Source organism: Prionailurus bengalensis, chromosome A1, assembly GCF_016509475.1.
Source record: "Prionailurus bengalensis isolate Pbe53 chromosome A1, Fcat_Pben_1.1_paternal_pri, whole genome shotgun sequence".
NCBI classification, from domain to species: Eukaryota; Metazoa; Chordata; class Mammalia; order Carnivora; family Felidae; genus Prionailurus; species Prionailurus bengalensis.
The window spans coordinates 201189683-201209617 of record NC_057343.1 but is presented as its reverse complement, the minus strand read 5'-3'; the positions used below and the strand labels follow the sequence as shown (position 1 = coordinate 201209617).

Sequence of the window (19935 nt, the reverse complement as noted above, 5' to 3'; positions counted from 1 at the left end):
TATTGCTAATGTATAGAAATATGAATGATTTTTAAATACTAATCTTTTATCCTGAAATCTTGCTGAAATTATTTATTAGTTCTAATAGTTCTTTAGAGGATTCCATAGGATATTCTATATACAAGATCATGTCATCTGCAAATAGAAGCACTCTTTTTTTTCTTACCTAAATGCCCTGGCTAGAACCTACAGTAGTAGTTGAACACAAGTGAGGAGAGTGCCTTCATGTCTTTTTAAAGACCATATTCATTTCCATGAAAAACAGAGAATAATTATTTCATTTAATGATAAACAACATATTTGCATATATTTTCATTGAAAGTTGCTTTTCAGTATGAATATTTCCTCCTCCGTTCATATGGAGTTAATGAGGGAAATATTTAGTCAAAGTGATTGAGATAAGAAGATACTTTACTTACATGCCTTAGTCTTAAAAAAGGGAGAGAGAGAGAAATACTATCCCAAATACTTATTTCAGCTTCTTTACATTATAATATTTTGTAATATAAGACTTCAAAACAGATCTTTGTCATCTTCATCGCACATCCTAAGAAGTTGATAAACGGAGTTGGACATCTGGAAATGGCACATATATAACAAAGTCACTTAGCTTTTCTTTTGCAAATGAGAATTATGAAAGGCCTTTTCCCTTGACACATGTGGCATGGCTACTGGTGATTGAAGAAACTACAAATGACTGTAATTATCATTGAATTCTATAAATCAGTTTAGCTATGAAACTAACTAGATGTGCCAGTTTACTTTTGGAATCTATTTCTTCACTATCCCAAATAAAATTTACTGTGAAATTGCATTTCTTCCCTATCAATCCATAAAGCATATATCATATTTGAAAAAGTACACCCATAATTTCCATTTTTACATGGAAATAGTGAATGTCGACTCATGTCTACACTTTCCCCTGACCACTTTAATTAACCATAGAATTATGTCCATTTCTTAAAGAATAATGACATGGAAATAAAAATGTTACATTTCAGCCATTTAGAGATATTGATTGCAATCTTAATTATTTCTGAAGCATTTTTTTTCTTTCTTTAGAAATTCCTTGCTAAAGGCTCAAATCAAAGTTTCTCATGTCATCAATAGAGAAATGGGAAGATAATTTTCAAGTAATTTTTGCATGGGCTTTGCACTTAGAATATACTTTGATTTCAAAATCTATATTTATAGTTTAAGCATTTCAGTATCAGGTCAAAATGGAATGGGCACCTTCTTTAGCCTTACTTTTCTGCTAGCATCTTTCCTAGTTCTGAAGACTCATAAAAAATTCCAAGACTTATATGTGCACACCAGTCAGGGAGCTAAGGAAAAGCAGAACAAAAAGGAGCTCACTGAGAGACTTTGGCAGTTTGACCCTTTGTAAAGTATTGTAGTTCAAGCCCACCCAATAAAGCTTCTATTGGAATTATGATTGCTACTTCAAAGCAAGAAGAAAACAGCAGAGCTGAAGATTCTTTTAAAAAATGTTTTTTAATGTAGCTCAAAATATATGTGAGAGAAGAAAATACAGAAGAAAACTCCACACATATATGGTACAACCATACAAATCTCATGACACCTGAATTCTAGTCATCCCTTCTATGAATGAGCCTAAATTGATTAAAAGAGCTTTAAAATCAAAGTTTAAAAGTACATGTATATCTTGTTCAATTTTTGAGATGTGATGAGGTTTTATTTTATAAGGTAAGATTTTGTAAATAACTTTATAATTTGAGTCTAAATAATATCATTAATGTAATTAAACATTTTGATCAATGTAAACATTCTACTTCTTTATCTGCTACTAAACTAAAAATATTTTTATTTCATAGGTTACTTTCAAAATATTATTTCAGTTTAACACATCTTATCTCATGGAAAATGTGACCATTCATTTAAGTGCAACCAGGTTGGTCGATATGTATGCATGACTGTATGTGTTATAAGTATATAATTTCTTCCATATATTTAGAATATTTTGCTTTATAGATTCACTGGAACTTACAACTTTTATGAGGATCAGTAAAAGTAGAAGGCAATGAACCCCTTTAGTTAACAAAAACATCCTTATGAATAATTAAAAATAAAGAAATTTTTATTTAATGGAACTAATACACCCAGCAAGATTAAGCCATTGGTCTAGGAGCTGTAAAACGTATTGTAATCATACATCACTTATATCTGCCAAATTTCATTTAAATTTATTTAGAAGTTTACAGGATTGCTAATTTAATTTTTATTGGCAGCCCATAGAGTCAACTGAATCGTTAGATGTCCTTAAAGGCTCTTTTTTTTTTAAGTTTATTTTATTTGTTTAGAGAGAGAGCACATGAATGGGGAAGGGGCAGAGAGAGAGGGAAAGAGAGAATCCCAAGCAGGCTCCATGCTGTCAGCTTGGAGCCCGACACAGGGCTTGATCCTACAAACCATCAGATCATGACCTGAACTGAAATCAAGAATCAGACGTTTAACCGACTGAATCACCCAGGCACACCTAGACTTAAAGTTTTATGATACCTTTTTGTAGTTTAATATATTTTATACAAAGAAGTCAGAGCTTCTGAAAGATATCATAGAATACCCAGACTAAAAATGAAAGGCTCATGAGGAAATTGAAATAGTGTCTTAAGTTTCTTCTAAGTGTAATCATCCACTGGACCATAAACTTGAGATAAAGTTCTATCTTTTGTTGCTTTACTCCCCAGTAACTAGCATGATCCCTCATACTGAATTAATATAGAGTGAATGAATAAGTGAGAAAATAATGTGTAAATGAATTCTGTATGCTCAGTTTAACTCAACAAATATTTATTTGACATCTATGGACAAGGTATTAAATTAGTCCACAATAGGGAATATAAAAATTAATATGGGCATGAACCTCCTCATAGGGTGAAAATTATAGCAGGGCACTGAAACTAGTATATAAATTATTATAATATAGGGTAGAACAAGGAACATTCATTCGAAAAATGTAAACCATGTATCAGAAATTTTAAACAGAGGTTGAAATTATATCTACCGGGCAATGAGACCCCAAGAAAACTTTATCAAGACGATTGTAATTGAGAAAGACCTTAAAGGGTGGGTAGCAATTCACAGAGAGGTTGGTAAATAGAATTAGGTAGAGCATTTTAGACAAAATATAGAGCTTGAGCAAAAACTCAAAGATGAACCACTAGATCTATTGGTGGAATACTAGATAATCCATTGTAGCTCACATATAGAGAATACATAAAGGAGTAACAGAAGATAAACAGAAGGTGTGCATTTTACCATGTTGTGGTAATGTGTGTTGAAATGTATTGAAATGTCAGGATGAGGCATTTTTTCTTAACTGAGCAAGTCCTAAGAAGCCAGAAAAGTTTTTGAGGGGTGAAGTCATATATACAGAGGTGTTTCTTAGGAAGATTAATTTAGCTACAGCAGGGAACAGGTGGGAGAAGAGGAGACCATCCATAGCAAAAGCCCAGTCACATAAATATCTATTACCCAAAGCAAGGTGCTGCCTTCACTGCCCTTTAGCTCGCACAAAGCCACTTAGTACACTTGGGAATAGCAGAGCCATTAAAATGTCCTTGTTGTCCATTCTGTGGGCCCAGACGCTAGGTGCTTGGTCACTCGGTGGAGGGGGTATGTGATAAAAAATAATGAAATCTAACTCTCATTAGATATTTCTTACATCTAGGCACAATGTTAAGCACTTGGCACTTATTATAATCATTTATTTATTGATAAATCCCTGTTTTATAGATTAAGAAACCTTGGCAAAGAAAGATTAAATAATTTTAAGAAACTTTGGCAAAGAGAGATTAAAGTGTGTTAATGTTCGAGAACAATCCCACGCACTCTGGCCCCAGAGCCAGTGTTGGTAACTGTTACATACTTCACATGTGTTTTTTTTTAATACAGGGGAGTATGAGATACGCATATGTATGTATAAACATACATATGTGTTTACATAATACATAATTGAAATGACAACTTAAATCAAGGGAATAAATATATTCTGAACAAATAACATAAGCATCAAGCAATAAGCACAGAAAGACTATTAAAACAAGAAGATCAAAGATTTTATATTGACTCTCCACCATGTGACCCTAGTTGAGTCTTTTGGTGAGGTCCTTGTCTATAAAGAATAAATAAGAATCACTTGTATGATTTGTGTTAAAAACACAAATTCCTAGGCCCCAACTCAGATCTACTAAATCTGTATTTCAAGAAGAGAAACCCAATAATCTGTGTATTTAACAATTGACCCAAGGATATTTATCATAATCCTTCTAAAGAAGTTTGAGAAACCTTGGACTAAATTGGTGTAGTTTTCAACCCAAGCTGCAGCTCAGAATCAGCTTAGGAAATTTAATAATACCCACCCCCCTCCCCACCCTGGTTTAAAAATGACAACAACAACAGAAACAAGAATTCTATCCTTGGGGCGCCTGGGTGGCTCAGTTGGTTAAGCGTCCAACTTTGGCTCAGGTAATGATCTCACGGTCCATGAGTTTAAGCCCCGCGTTGGGCTCTGTGCTGACAGATCAGAGCCTGGAGCCTGCTTTAGATTCTGTGTCTCCCTCTCTCCTGACCCTCCCCCACTTGCACTCTGTCTCTAAAAAATGAATAAACATTAAAAAAATTTTTTAAGAATTCTACCTGTTTATCCTTTTATTTAGTTGCCAAAATAAACTTCCCTTTCAAATGCTCAGAAATGTCTCTAAATAGTCAATGGTTTAATGATTTGTCCAAATGTGCTGTGTATTTCCTAGTGACAGTGAAGAGCCTCCTGAAGCCCTTTTTGATAATGAAGTTAATATTTCTATCCCAGTAAAATATGAAGTTGGACTTCAGTTTTACAGGTAGGAGGAAACTGCATTTTTATGTTGATGTCAGTCTACAAACCCAATGGTTCTCAAAGTGTGGTCTCTGGCCAAGGGCATCAGAAGCACCTGGAAACTTGTTAGAAAGGCAGATTCTTAGCCCCACCCCAATCCACTGAATCAGAAACTCTGGGGCCCAGAAATCTGTGTCAAACAAGCCCTCCGGGTAATTCTCCTGCACTCAAAAGTCAGAGGCCAAGCCTACTAAATAATTTTAAATATGAGGTGCTAATGATCCTGGATTACATTAGCAGTCCAGTCTTCTGTCATAAATGCAAGCTGCAGATCTAGAAGTACGTCACAAATGGCACTGTTCTTAGAGGGCACCAGCATGTTTCTTGACCATCGTTTCTCATTGTGAGGGATCTAGTCAGCCTGCCCATTCTGGACACACAAGATTAAATCATTTCTCATTGACAAGAGCTGTTTATTTCTTGCATTATTCTAAACTGTCCTTTCCCCTAAGAACTTCTGATCTATCCAAACACAAATCGTATTGGCAAAATTTCTCACTATAATTTCTCTTGCTTAAGCAAGACTCCAAGCTCCTGTTAAATAAATATGTGCAATGTATACAGAAAGTGTAAGTATATGATTCTTATATTTTCACAGTTTAGTGTGAAATTCTGATCATTTTATTAATTTATTTTCTATGGTATTTTGCTTTTTCTGATAACAAACAACAAAAATGTGAGGATTATAGGATATACACATAAATTTTGTGTATATTACTTAGCCTCCGAATTCTATTTGCTGTTTTCTATCTTGCTGTTACCACTTCTCTTGGTACAATGATTTTCCAAGAATTTTTCATTTTATTAAAATAGAATTTTAGCAAATACCTATTTGTTTTATTATACTAAATTCCACCAAGTTCATCCAAAGAACATGGAGAATTTTATGGAAAAGATTGAATTTTTAAGTTTGGCAGTAATATAGGACTTTAATGTGAAAAGGTTAACAATTTTTTAAATCTATTTAAATTTCAGCACTATGAAAAAGACCAACTTTTAGTCTCATTATTCACTAAATGTAAATGATATTAGTGAATTAGTGGAAACTTTATACTTGGTAACAATGAAACTTTCAGTTTAAAAACCGTATATATTTTAGCATTTTAAGACCAAATAAACATTAGTGATTATTGAGTGAAATTATATAATCTTTCTCATCCTCCTCAAAGATTTAATCTTAGGTTTCAGAGTAGAAGAATTTGCCTCCAATTTGAAATTTCTACAAGTACTTTTTGTGGGATTACCTAGTATAAAGAAAAAGAATGAGGTCAAATAAAAATTAAGCTTTGTTGTGTTTTGTTTTTCTTCTTTCAATTAATTCTCAGCTCTGCGAGTGAATACCATATTTCAATTGCGGCCAATGAGACAGTCCCTGAAGTTATTAATTCTACTGAGGACATTGGAAATGAAATTAATGTCTTCTACTTGGTAAGAAATTACCTCTAAATTAGTATAGTAAAGAAGTAATTTGTAAGTTTATAAATTAAAGTATTAATAGACACATAGAAACCTGGTGATTCGGGGCGCCTGGGTGGCGCAGTCGGTTGAGCGTCTGACTTCGCCCAGGTCGCGATCTAGCGGTCCGTGAGTTCAATCCCCGCGTCGGGCTCTGGGCTGATGGCTCAGAGCCTGGAGCCTGTTTCTGATTCTGTGTCTCCCTCTCTCTCTGCCCCTCCCCCGTTCATGCTCTGTCTCTCTCTGTCCCAAAAATAAATAAACGTTAAAAAATAAAAAAAGAAACCTGCTGATTCAACAGTTAATCCCTATATTCCAGAATATTTTTTTTATAATTTCACTATTTTGAAGTAATTTTATTTAAATAATTATTGAGAATTATACTTTGAAGCAATTTTAAAAAGCTAAATTTCTAATTTCCTCCTAAGACACAGTTAGATGACTTCCTAGAAAAAATAAACTTCTAAAACCAAAGAGATACTACCTATAAACCTGTAGACTTTATTTGCATTGCAAGTGTGAATGAAAAAAAACACTTTAAAAAATAATTATGACTATTTCAGAAAATTGATTACTTCAGATGTCTTGGTAATATTTTCCTTTACTCAACAAATAGATATGTATCTCCTTCAGCTCATTGCTACCTTTCATATGTTCCTTGTACCACATCCTTAAGTGATGTTTTCTGTTACATTTATTTTTCTCTTTGAATTCATCATAATGAACTTTCCTAACCACTATAGCAAACAATTACGGAATTGAGCCAGACTTGCATTTTAGGTAATGCCTACTTACAGACACAGACTCAAGTATGTTATTCAAGTAAAAGAGGGTCCAATTCAAATGATGAATTTAAATATATATTCAGAAGTATGAATAATGCAATGTTATTATAGGTGAAAATGGTCTCAATCTCTTTCCAGTGAGAAAGGAAGTTCTCTTACAAAGTGAAATAATTGTATACTCTCAAGATGCGTTCCATTGTTTTTATCTGTGCTCCTTGCTGAAATTCCTATGACAAGCCATACTCTAGAAATTAGCATGAATGCCAGTCACTTCATTACTGAGATAAATCTTTGAAATTTAGGCTGCCAAGTTCTTCTAACTCCATTTGCTATTCCCAGATTAAAGAATTCAGCAAAACACAAGGAAGGAGAGAAAAAAGAGAGGAATTTTTAATATTATAGATCTTCATATGTTGTTACTTATTAGGGACCAAACTTGAAACATGTACTCTCAAACTATTGTAAATAATGTTGATAGAAATAACATTGTTAAGAATATCCTTGAGCATAATCTTTTGTATGTCTGATTATTTTTTTCTGGAATAAAATCTAAAATTGGAGTAATGGAATAAAAAATAATGTGAACATTTTCTTAGGTGAGAGCCAGTGAATTTACTGCTAGAAATTTACTATAGGAAATTATTGGTGGTAGAAAGGTTTATTCTCAGAGATAGTCTTTTTTTTTAGCTTATTTATTTATTTTTAAGTAATGTCTACACCTAACATGGGGCTCAAGCTCACAACCCCAAGATCAAGAGTCACATCCTCTTCTGACTGAACCAGCCAAGCACCCCTGGGAGATACTCTTATCAGTGTCATTTATAGTAGTTTAAAAATTGAAACCTGGGCACAATCTAAAAGCTTAACCACATGAAATTGCTTAAATAAATTACCATATAGTTATTCAATGGAGAGACAGCTATTAATAATAGTTCAGAGGGCCAATTTAATTTAATTTAATTTTTTTATTTTAGAGAGAGAGAGCATATAAGCAGGGGAGAGAGGCAGACAGAGAGAGAGAGAGAGAGAGAGAGAGAGAGAGAGAGAGAGAGAATGTTAAGAAGGCCCCACACCTAACACATGGTGCCATCCCAGGACCCTGGAATCATGACCTGAGTGAAATCAGGGGTTGGATGCTCCATCAACTGAGCCACCCAGATGCCCCACAGAGGGCATATTTTAGGTTAAAGAAATCTTGATTCTGCTATCTATGAGCTCTGTGATCATGGAAGTTCTTTATTCTCATTCTAACCTTGTTTCCTCATAGGTAAAATAGGGGTAATAAGAGAATCTACCTCATAGGGCTGTTAAAGGGTTAAAGGCAATAATGCAAGCAGTGCCCGGAATATAAATAAATGTTTAACATAAATAAATATTGATACTGTGATTATTATTAAGCAGCTAATAAAAGTCATATTCTTAAATATTCTTTAAGTTTATAGGAAAATACCATGACAATACATTTTACAAGTGAGATGCCAAATTTTATATTTTATATGATACAAATTTTATAATATATGCATAAATGTAAATGATAGGTAAATTGTACACTAAAATGTCACCAATGTAGTACAACTGTAGGAAACTTCTGTTTATTTTCAATATTTTCCAATATTTCTGTAAAGAACTTTGTTTTTAATCAGAGAAAATGAATGTTAATTACAAATTACATGATTTTTTTTTACATTTTGGAAGAAAACAGATGGAATTAGACTGGGAGGCCATGGCAGGGAAATTCAGGGCATATTACAATAAGAAGGCGAGTGTCAAAGAGCATGGTTAAGAAGCCAGGCACTGCTGGTCAGGAATTTCTAGAATTCCAAGATTAAGGGATGCATTTAGATTTGGCAACCACAGGGAATTGTTTCAGATCTGTGTAGCTCTCAGTCCAGAAGTTTCAGTTAGGTAGATCAGTTGGATTTCCTGGCATCTGTAGATTAAGAAGCTTCCTACTCCCCTAAGGATTTGGCCCAGGAAGGCTGTGAAGAAGGCATAGATCCTGGAAATTATGCTTGAGTGGAAGAAGAGAGGGCTATAGCACCTGGTTGCTCCAATTCGATTGCACCTCTTCTACCTGTGAGGACTTTTGAACAGTAAATTCAGGTTCCTGCTGAACCTCATCCTGCCCAACTTTGAGCATCCCTCTCTATGGGCTACACTCACCTTTGGTGGCATGCTGTGATAGTAAGTTTGAATTTCAGCTTAATGGATAAAAATAGATGGGCACTGAGAGGAGAGGCAATGTGACTCTCATCCAACCAGATTGTCTATTGTTATTGACCCAGTAGCCATAGCTGGGGATACAGTTATGCAAGGAAGCAGGTGCATATCTGGTTTGCCTGTGCAGTGGTGACAGATCCCATGTAGCTGGGCTGAGGGACGATTTGTGGTCTTAGGAAATTATGGCAAGCACATTGAAGCAAACAAAATATGCTCTCTTGTTCTGAGTCGATCGAGTAAATAAATGTTCTCCTTCCTTCCCACCTCCAAAAGACTAACTAGTATGTCCAAAAAGATGATAAGCATGGTAAATTGACAAAAAAAATTAATTCTGAATTTCCTTAATCCCAGTCCTATTTTGGGAGTGGGAGCGGGAGCATGAAGGAACAATATATATTTGTAGCTGATACATATGGCCACTATTGAACATCCCTATTTTTTGCTTAGTTATTTCAGTTCTCTGTCCAGTGCCATCAACTGTCTGAATTCACTTTCGGGTTCAAAATATTTCACAATTTAATTCATCAATTAAGAACAGGCATTCTGCATAATACAGAAAGGGTGCTATTGGAAGAGGAACAGAGGATTACCTTTCTATTTTTTTTCCTGTAGATTAGAAAAAGTGGACATTTTCCGATGCCAGAACTTAAGCTGTCAATTTCATTTCCCAACTTGACATCAGACGGTTATCCTGTGCTATACCCAAGTGGATGGTCATCTTCTAATGTAAGTCATGTGTGCCTTGGAATTACATCATTATCGTTATCCTTTTCAGTATGTATTTAAAGCCTTTTGTTTTGCGTGCCATTTCTGATAAAGAATTTACCAAAGTAACATGGAGAAGCATTTAGAAAACTTTAAATAATAATAATGACTTCCACTGACTACTTAGTAGGTATGTTAGTTTCCTACAACTGCTGTGGTAACAAATTACCCCAATTGGGTGGCTAGAAACAACAGAAATTTATTTTCGCACAGTTCTGGAGGCCAGTGTCTAAAATCAAGGTGTCAACAATGTTCGTTCCCCCTGGAGGCTCAGAGGGAGAATCTGTTCCGTTCCTCTCTCCCAGCTTCTGGTGGCTGCTGTCACCACTGAGCGTGCATTAGCTGGTGGTGGCATAAGTGCAATCCCTGCCTCTGTCCTCACATGCCTGTCTTCCTCGTGTTCCTGTGCTTTCACCTCTTCTGTCTCTCATTACATACTCATCAGTGGACTTAGAGCCCATTCTAAATCCAGAATGACCTCATCTGGAGATCTTTAATTACATCTGCAAGGACCCTGTTTCCAAACAAAGTCACATTCACAGGTTCCAGGTGCTAGGACTTGGGCATATGTTTTTGAAATCATATCCACCAGAGTAGATTTTAGATAACTACTTGTTGACTTGTGCCTTAAAATGTGTGTTATATTGTTATAGCTTTAATTTGTTTGAGGTGATCAAACAGCTTTGTAAGAAGACTTTTGATTGCTCCTAAGAACACACACAGCTGCACATAAAACAGCACAGTACTATTTACTCACTTATCCCAAACAGTAGCAATATCACACCCACTTTGTACCTATAGCTTTGAATGAGTCAATGCGGTAAATTGTTATGGTTCAGTCTCTAAGACAGAGAAAATTGTAATAAATATTCAAGTAATGCATGGATATTTTCAACATTTGACAATCTGTCTTCTTTTCAGAGATTTAAGTTAAATTGTTCTCAGAAATCAAAAAATAGCAATAGTGATAGTTGGATTATAATATTTAAATGCTCTCCTATAAACAAGGAAAAATTAAAGCTCTACCATTTCTCTCTAATCCCAAAAAAAGAAGATTTGTGAGCATGTGGAAAAATTAAAATTGTACCTTTCCTATTACTTATGAACCTTTATTCTTACTACCTTTTATCAAGGATGTAGAGAGTCTTGATGAGAAAGAGCTTTATTAGAGCAAGTCTAGAAAACCAATCCAAGCACTAGCTGTCTTGTAAACCTGCCATTTTAACCTTTATAGGTTACTTACATCTTCCTCCCACATAGACCAAGTGTCTTGTTCTTGGTGTTTAGAGACTCACAAAATATTATTGGATGGATACATAAATACAGACAAAAGTTCCTCTCTTTTTTGTTTGTTTCACAAACCATCATATGAGCCATCATATTGAATAACAAATGCTAACCCCTTTTTTTTTCAGTAGAGTTTTTAAGTTCTTTTCTCCCTTTGTATTATGGGAATTTACAAACTAATGTTTGATGAAAACAATAATTTTTAAAAAATTTTTTCTAATGTGTATTTATTTTTGAGATAGAGAGAGAGAGAGAGAGAAACAGAGCAGAAAGACAGGGAAACACAGAATCTGAAGCAGGCTCCAGGCTCTGAGCTGTCAGCACGGAGCCCGACACAGGGCTCGAACCCACAAACCACAAGATCATGACCTGAGCTAGGCAAGGAAGTCAGACACCCAACCAACTGAGCCACCCATGAAAAAAATAATTTAATGAGTGTGTGAATTATGCAATAGTGCTTTCTACTAACATCCTTCTGTTTCCAAAACAACCTCAGTGATATCTATCAAAATTCAAAAGTAGCATGCTAGCGTAATTATTATCTGGGAGTGGGTGTATATGGCTGCTACAGAATAGCTTCTTCCATATTGCACATTTACGAAGATGCATCTTTCATCTCTGACAATGGCTGTCATTCACAGATTCTTCACATTATTGTACTAAGTCATTTTTCCCTCTGACATCTGGCATTGTCTGATAAAAGAAATACTTTCATTTCTTAGAATGCAAACTGCAGACCCAGTAGCCTTCAGGACCCGCTTGGTATCAACTCTGGGAAGCAAATGATTATATCAAAATCTGAAGATCTCAAACGAGGCACAATTCTGGTAAATTCAGATAACAAGACAAGTGCTACTTTTATCTCATACTTTTTAAGTGAACAAATTCAATATCAATCTAAAAATTACTATCTTTTAGAATATTTTAATATGTTATCTTTTTATTAAATGGCAAAGATACTAATATATACCTCTGGACATTTAAACAGGACTGCAGCACATGTAAATTTGCTACAATCACGTGTAATTTGATTCCTTCTGACATGAGCCAAGTGAATGTTTCACTTATCTTATGGAAACCAACTTTTATAAAAGTAAGTGATTGCATTGTTCTCTGCTATTATTGAATTAACAAATATTTGTTCGTTACTTAGTATGTGCAAAGCAGAGTGCTTCTGTAGAAAGAACTAGAAATATTTTTTAAAATGTGGTCCAAGCTCCAGCTCTATTGAACCAACGATTTGGGTCTCATTTTTCCTTGTCTGTTAGCAACTAAGTTATCTCAAAGGTACCCTTTCAGATATATACTCTTTTATCAGTCTCTCTTATTATTTTTTTTTTTGCACATCTAGAAATAAATACCTATGCAGTATTAAAGTTTGAATTTATCTTCCTACTTTAGAACTCAGTTAAGGGACAAGGAATTATAGAGGGACAATCCTTGATACCATTAGCAACAAATAGACCTAACATATATTGTGGATTCATCGTATTAGATCAGACTTTACATATATATATACACACACACACATGCATACACATTTATATGTACTATGTATATATACTTACATATATATATTTATTTTTATATTATATATATTTTATATTTATTGATACATTTATGTAATTTATGTATATATTATATTTATATAATATGACATATATAAATATAAATATATTTATATTTAGGACATTTTTTAGCTCCTAGTAGTCAAATCTGTCTGGCAACAAACTACTTTAAAACTTAATCCATTGTATTTTGTGTGATTTGTGTCTCTATTACAAGTGGTGAATTATATAAAATTTCCATTTTTAGGTTTGACCATATTAAGTTGCTATTTTGTAAATCACAAACTATTGGGTATTGGCAATTTCACGTTTAATCCTAAAAAGCTTCGTTACCAGAGCATAGCTGTTTCATACCTAGCTAGCTACATGAAAGTGGGGCGTGGCTTGAGATTTGGTTTTGCTAAGGATAAATCTGAAGAAAATGATTTTGAAAATTTTTCATTCTATAACGAGGATCTAAGTGACAGTTCGAGTGCAGAGAGGAGGGGAGGGTGATCATTTGAAACCACCATTCCCATCTGGATGTTAACAAAACCAGTGTTTTTAGTCTCTCAGGAAAATCTCAATTTTAAAAATTGCACTAGCTCAAGCATGACTAGCTCTCACTGTGATTAGCATAATATATTGAAAATAAATCCTGTTTGCTTTTCAGGCACGTTTTTCGAGCTTAAATCTTACTGTAAGGGCAGACCTTCAGAGTGAAAATACATTACTGATTTTAAGTACTGGCAATCAAAAAAGAGAGGTAAGTATAACTCTAAGTTTTGAAAGCCTTATACATTTCACTCTGGATTTTGTGACACAACGTTTTATAATTGCTTATAGTCCCTAAAACAGTGACTAGCTAGTCACTGAGTAACAGACACTTTTTGCTTCAAATTATACTTAATTAGCTTCAAGTGTGATTTCAGTCTTCTTTGTAAGAAACTGGGAAAAATCCATGATATTTACAATTAACATGCCACGTTTGACTTTACTGCTTGTAAGTAACTATCACAATAAATTGATGTTTTTACTTTCACCTTGATAACAAATGATGCATTTGTAATTTACCTCCTTAAAAACCAACATTATAAAATGCAATTGACATTTGAAGAGCAAACTTGAAAAATGCTTTACAGAAAGTAATGGTACACTGTACAGAAATAAATGTAAATTTTTAAAGGTTTTCTTCATTTAGTCATTGGGAAATCTGAAGCAAAAATGAGATATTATTCCCTCATACAAATTCACACTTTAGTCATTGGTAAAAATAAAATGGTTTGAGTTTTTTCCTACTGTATTATTATAAAATAAGGCCAGAGTACTAATTATAGATGTGGATATATAAGCATGATTTCTCCTCTTCTCATGGGAGAGTTTAAATATCCCATGTGGATAGTGTGAGTCATAACATTTTATTTAAGAGCTACCTAACATTCAGATGTTGCTTAAAAATTTCTTATTTCAGGGGTGCCTGGGTGGCTCAGTTAATTAAGAGTCCAACTCTTGGTTTCAACTCAGGTCATAATCTCATGGTGGATTGTGGGATCAAGCCCCACATCAGGCTCCACACTGAATATGGAACCTGCTTGGGATTCTCTCTCTCCCTCTCTCTCTCTGCTCCTCTTCTGCTCACACTCTCTCTGTCTGTCTGTCTGTCTGTCTCTCTCTCTGTCTCTCAAAAATAAATAAATAAACATTTTTAAAAAATTATTATTTCAAATTAATATGTATTTCAAATAATTCCAATGAACTCTGGTAAGTATTCACCTTTAAAGAATATATGCATATAATGTATACAACATATACATATAATGTTTACTTATGTTATAAAGAGCACTGACAAGGGCATCTGGGTGGCTCTGTTGGTTAAGCATCCCACTTCGGCTCAGGTCATGATGTCGCGGTTCACAAGTTCAAGCCTCGCATCGGGCTCTGCACTGACGGCTCAGAGCCTGGAGCCTACTTAGGACTCTGTGTCTCTCTCTGCCCCTCCCCAGCTCGCTCTCTCTCTCTCTCTCTCTCTCTCTCTCTCTCTCTCAAAAAAAAAATGAATAAACATAAAAAGTTGTTTAAAAAATAAAATAAAATAAAATAAAATAAAATAAAGAGCACTGATAAATGCAAAGTTGCTCCACATTCAGAGAAGCCAAAATATTACCAGTCAGCACCAAGCCCCCAAAATGAGTATATATTATATTGGAAAAGAGTACATTTGATTCCTAGATATAGTTTGTTAAAATTTTATAATTAGTTTTATTTCCCCTAAGTGTTAGTTTAAAATTCCCTATGAAGCTTTTTATTCAATAGCTCATCCTAAAGGAAAACTATACCTGCATTGTTAAATTACAAAATGATCATTTTGTAATTGTGTGATCTTAGTCACCGATCCCATCCAGATTTAAGTTTCTGTATTTGTAAGTTGAGGGAATTGTTTTAGATGTTTTTAAAATCTGTCTTAAACCATCTTACTCTGTACATATGTATACTCTTGAGGGCTCTGTATTCCCAAGGTGTCAGCAGGGACCCACAGGGAGCAATCTGAGGAGTTTACATCAGTCTCTAAAATATGTAAATATCTCCCCTGTTAGTTTCTTCCTTTTACCTCCAGTCTTCCCTCTAGCTTAAGGAATTGAGACATTCCCTGTGACAAGCAGATACAGAAACTTGAGCTATTATTAGTTATTGACACCTACTCTGAATTAGTTTTTTTCTCAGAAGCCTAGGGATGAGACACAGGGCAGACAAGTTTCATAGTGGTTTCACTGCCACATTGAGTAGCTGGAACACTAAAAGCTGTTTCTTCAAAGTTTTCTTTCAATTAAGGCCTGATTTATATTGGGACACCTGAGTGGTTCAGTCTGTTAAACTTCCCATTTTGGTTCAGGTCATGATCTCACAGTTTGAGTTCGAGCCCTGCATTGGGCTCTCTGCTGACAGCTCGGAGCCTGGAACCTGCTTCATATTCTGTGCCTTCTTCTCTCTCTACCCCTCCCCCACTCAAGCTCTGTCTCTCTTTCTCTCTCTCTTTTTCTCTCTCAATAACAAACATAAAAAAAATTGAAAAAGAACTGATTTATAGATATTGACTAAAGATAAGTACTGGAAGAGACAGTGTGGTATAATAAAATGTACATGAAGGTGAATATATGTGCAAAAATTAATTTGTACACTTGAGATTTATGCATTTTGCTATTTGAAAGTTATATATAAATTTGTAGACAAAAAAAAATCACATTAGAATTAAAATTAGAAGAAGACCTACTCAGGATTTTATGTCAACCTGTGGTGACATTTCAGCCTAAATTTTTACGACTGTGACTACGCACTAAAGTCGATCAATGAATCAATGAATCAATAATACTTATTGTTCTCACTGAGTTAAATTCACCTCTGCTCCTGAACATTCTGATTCATAGGAAATTTACTCTGTATATATAAATTTCTAAAGCATGATATTATAAATATTTTTGGTAACAATAAATTTGACACGGTTAGAGGTGTTGAATAGAGGAAGGGCATTTCTAAATGTAAACTCAATGTTTTTTCTGTATGTAGTAATCAGATTGAGTACATTGTTTGGTATAAAATTATACCCTGTAAGAACTCAATGTACCAGGAGTTATAATAGGTGTTTATTGATGTTAACAGTCTTGTTTAATGATTTTCAGTTTGCTATCCAAATATCCAAAGATGGACTACCAGGCAGGGTGCCATTATGGGTCATCCTGTTGAGTGCCTTTGCTGGATTGTTGCTGTTAATGCTGCTCATATTAGCACTGTGGAAGGTAAGCACCGAAGTTCCTTTGATTTTCTATTTCAACTACCAACAGCAAATTGGTGAAATGAATTATGATTTATCCGTGCTGTGCAATACAATATTAGACAGCTATTAAAAATACTGAGGGACATCTGGGTGGCTCGGTCGGCTGAGTGTCCAACTTTTGGTTTCGGCTCAGTTCATAATCCCAGGGTCATGGGATAGAGCCCTGCGTTGGGCTCCATGTGGAACATGGAGCCTGTTTAAGATTCTCTCTCTCTTCCTCTGCCTCTCTCCCTCACTAGTGCTGTCTCTCTCTCTCTAAAATAAAAAGGAAATAAACATATTGAAATGATGGGACCAAAACAAATTTTTAAAAAATGTATATCTCAAACACTATGCACAACTTAATTTCAGTTTTGTAAAAGAAAAAAAAGTCCAAAAATCATGATGGTTCTCTCTAGAGGTTGGGCTTATAAGGGACCTTTATATGTCTATAATATTGGGAATTGTAAATGTTTATAAGGAAAGAAGAATGAAACCTCTGTTTTATTAAAAAAAAATAAAAGAAAAGAATGAATTCCTCTATAAGTTTAAAATATATAAGCAATAGAATAGTTAGGATGAGCATTATCCTAATCACATACCTCTATGCATCTTAAAAACTAAGATTTCTTTAATATATAAAGAAATATACCACATTTTATGCAATAGTTGTGTGCCTGAGTAAGAGATGAGAAATTTATTAATTAGTTGATGGAAAGGGAAAGATTACTGTTTCGCTGACTCCTATTTCATATCCTCTTGTGAAACTATTTCTGTTGGATAAATCTGCATATTTACATAGATGTTTGCTTATACTGAGGTATGTGAGATTTTTCAAACTCTGAGCTGCATCATTTTAAAATTAAGCAGAACTGAGGGGTGCCTGGGTGGCTCAGTTGGTTAAGCATCTGACTTCGGCTCAGGTCATGATCTCATGGTTCGTGGGTTCGAGCCTCGCATCAGGCTCTCTGCTGTCAGCACAGAGCCTGCTTTGGATTCTCTGTCTCTGTCTCTCTCTCTCTCTACCCCTCCCCTGTGTGTGCTCTGTCTCTCTCAAAAGAAATAAATAAAATTTTAAAAATTCAAATAAATAAAATAAAATAAAATTAAGCAGAATGTAGATGACAGCATTTGCACCAAATTTAATAGAGAATAAAATCCCGTAGAGAAGTTGAATTTAATGTTCTTCCAATTAAACATCAAATTGGTATTTATTCTAACATAGTATCACCCTATATTTTATCAAATTGTTTTATTAAATAGCTAAACTCTGTTAAAAATGCAGGATATGGCTATATATTCCTTTTTCTAATACCTGAGCAGTAGAATTCTCTTTTAATCAAACAGTTCAAATAATAAATTTCTGTCCTATCAAATTTCCAGCTGTTCCTATCCTTTTGACTCTCTTAAAATAAATAACTTCCTCTTTTGGGGGGTGGTTTACACTGAGAGGGGATGACAAACAAAACCATGTTAGAGATGTAGACCAGTAGCATTTCCAGCAAAGTCTCTAAGACAGGATTAATTCCTTGCTTTCTCAAACCTCCAGCTCTTAGGCGTTACCAGTGCTGTGTCTGTAATACCTGGCTTTGCCACACTGTGGTACCCAAGACCTGGCTTAGTGGTGCTGAGGTTGTGCTTGAAACCTAGAATGTGGTTTCTTCATTTACATGCACCTCTGTTACAGAGAGTGTTTTATTGTTGATTTCTTCCAGTGTGATCTATTCTGAGCACTGCACTTGCCCATATAGACTTAGGACCTGGCTGACAAAGAGAAAAGGAAAGCCAGAGCTGATATTTGGATAGGTTTTCTCCGGTGGCATGTCTGCTTAAAACAAATAAGTTTTATCCACTTATTTGGTTTTTTGACCACCAATCTGAAAAAGCATAAAAGTAAAAATAAACACATCCCTACATACAGTCAGCGTTTTTTTGATACATTCTTCTGGCTTCTTAGATCTTTTTAGGCCCAGGAAGGAAGGTAATTTAGCAACCTTTGGACTGCTGTAACCAGTAGGTACATTTAGTTCAACCAGTTCAGTGGGAGATGCCTCAATCAGAACTGTGACTCCACAGAAACAAAGGAATTAGGACTTTCTGAGAGCTTTCTGCGTGCCAGGAACTGTTTTCAGCTTTTCCACTGTAATATTAACATCAACCCTTGAGAAAGACACTACTGTGAACCTCATTTTCTTAATGGGAAATTTGAGGCATACATATGTTCCCGAGGCCACACGGTTTATCAGGTTCAGAGTAAGGACCTCAACCCAGACCATTTCACTTCATTGCCAACACTATGAACCCCTTGCTCTATGTTCTCTCTGTCTTTTGTTCACTCTGTTGTCCTTACAACCTTTTCAACTGAGTATTTTGACTACATTTTATACTTGATAACATTAAAGCAAAGAGAGGTTAAGTAAATCTCCCAAGATTATCAGCTACTAAGGGACTGGATTCAAGCAATGATCTTTCAGCAACACCCATCCTTTTTCCAATACATCCCACTGCTGCAGGCTATGAGGCAGGGCTCTTCATTCTGGAGCTCCAGGAATTGGGTTTTGTTCAAGAGGGTCATGAACTCTCTGAAATGTATAAAAATATTTTGTTTTAGAATGAGAGTCTCTAGTTGGATTCAGTCTTTCAGCAGATCCATTATGCTAAAAAGATTAATCGCCCCTCCTCCTGTTTTAAAGCCATTTTGAACATCCCTGAAGCATGTATTTGGTCTATAGTAGACTCAGAAAAGCTACTGTTATTCCCAGGGATCTTTTTATACTAATTATACCTTGAGCAGAAACCCCAAGACTGTCCCTTCTTTCTCCTCCTTCCAAATCTGAGCACTCTAGAAGTTCATGGGAACTTCCTGGCTCCATACAGGAGACAGGCCAAAGATTCTTACTGGAGCTGTGAATCTATTTCAAAAGGCACAGTCTTTATATAATTTATCCTTATAGTACACATGGCAGAAATAGAAATTTGACAAAATCTTAGTAAACAGCTTAAGACACTTAATATTGAAGAGAGAAGGCTTTTAGGGGGCACAGATCTAAATAGACTTAGAAACATGTCCTGGAATATAGTACCACATGTTGAGGGGGAAGCTCAGTCGGGCCAATATAACCAATAGAATGGAATGAGACTCAGCCCACAGAGGAACCCTAAGAAAGAAGA

The 19935-nt window shown here is 35.0% G+C and overlaps 1 protein-coding gene across 1 annotated transcript in view; it reads left to right on the top strand.

Annotated features, from left to right (window-relative positions):
- The window catches only part of ITGA1 (integrin subunit alpha 1), a 159815-nt gene that overhangs the window by 136828 nt on the left and 3052 nt on the right, over positions 1-19935 (top strand). Inside the window, exons 21-28 of the mRNA XM_043598743.1 lie at positions 1836-1912; positions 4773-4862; positions 6223-6325; positions 9970-10083; positions 12132-12236; positions 12398-12502; positions 13630-13722; positions 16631-16747. Of these exons, the coding sequence (XP_043454678.1) occupies positions 1836-1912; positions 4773-4862; positions 6223-6325; positions 9970-10083; positions 12132-12236; positions 12398-12502; positions 13630-13722; positions 16631-16747 (804 nt within the window). The remainder of the gene's footprint in view (positions 1-1835; positions 1913-4772; positions 4863-6222; positions 6326-9969; positions 10084-12131; positions 12237-12397; positions 12503-13629; positions 13723-16630; positions 16748-19935) is intronic.